The sequence below is a fragment of the Myotis davidii genome, unplaced genomic scaffold, assembly GCF_000327345.1.
Source record: "Myotis davidii unplaced genomic scaffold, ASM32734v1 C62622555, whole genome shotgun sequence".
In the NCBI taxonomy this organism is placed as follows: domain Eukaryota; kingdom Metazoa; phylum Chordata; class Mammalia; order Chiroptera; family Vespertilionidae; genus Myotis; species Myotis davidii.
In genome coordinates, this window is record NW_006350483.1 from 1 (window position 1) to 531 (window position 531).

Sequence of the window (531 nt, forward strand, 5' to 3'; positions counted from 1 at the left end):
TTGATGAGGCTGTAGTAGTCTCGGAGCCCGAAGAACTCCTTGTCCTGCTTCGCGCACACCGCCTCGTAGGCGCTGGCCAAGGGCCAGAAGTACGCTTGGATTCTCTCCTGCACGAGGGGCTCGGACGCGCAGATGCCCCGGGCGCTCTCGATGAGCTCCCTCTGGCTGGGGCTGCCACGGGACACGAAGATGCCCCGGTTCATCTTGGCGGGGTCCAGGGCCCAGTTGGAGATGCCGATGAAACCCACCTTCTTGTGGGGGGCGGGTTCATCTTCGATGCACCCGTCTTCCAGCAGCGGGTGCAGGGCCTTGAGGGGCATCTGGGGCGAGTCCTCGGCCAGGCCCACCTCGTCCAGCACCACCACGGAGACGTACTGCTCCAGGTCCCGGCCCTGCTGCAGGCGGGCGCAGTGCTTGAAGGTGCCCACGATGCCCTGTGGGGTGGAGTGCGGGCTGCACTGGAACGACACCAGGTAGACCTGCTTCAGGCTCCGGAAGAGCTCCGAGGGGGCGGCCGGGCCTTGCATGGCG

At 66.5% G+C, this 531-nt stretch overlaps 1 protein-coding gene across 1 annotated transcript; it reads right to left on the reverse strand.

Annotated features, from left to right (window-relative positions):
* Positions 1-5: 5 nt before the first annotated feature.
* LOC107181408 (E3 ubiquitin-protein ligase RNF213-like) lies at positions 6-527 on the reverse strand (the record flags this gene model as incomplete). Its single annotated transcript, XM_015557180.1, has 1 exon — positions 6-527. A coding segment is annotated over one exon (522 nt), but the record flags the coding sequence as incomplete, so codon positions are not given.
* Between the last annotated feature and the right edge of the window lie 4 nt (positions 528-531).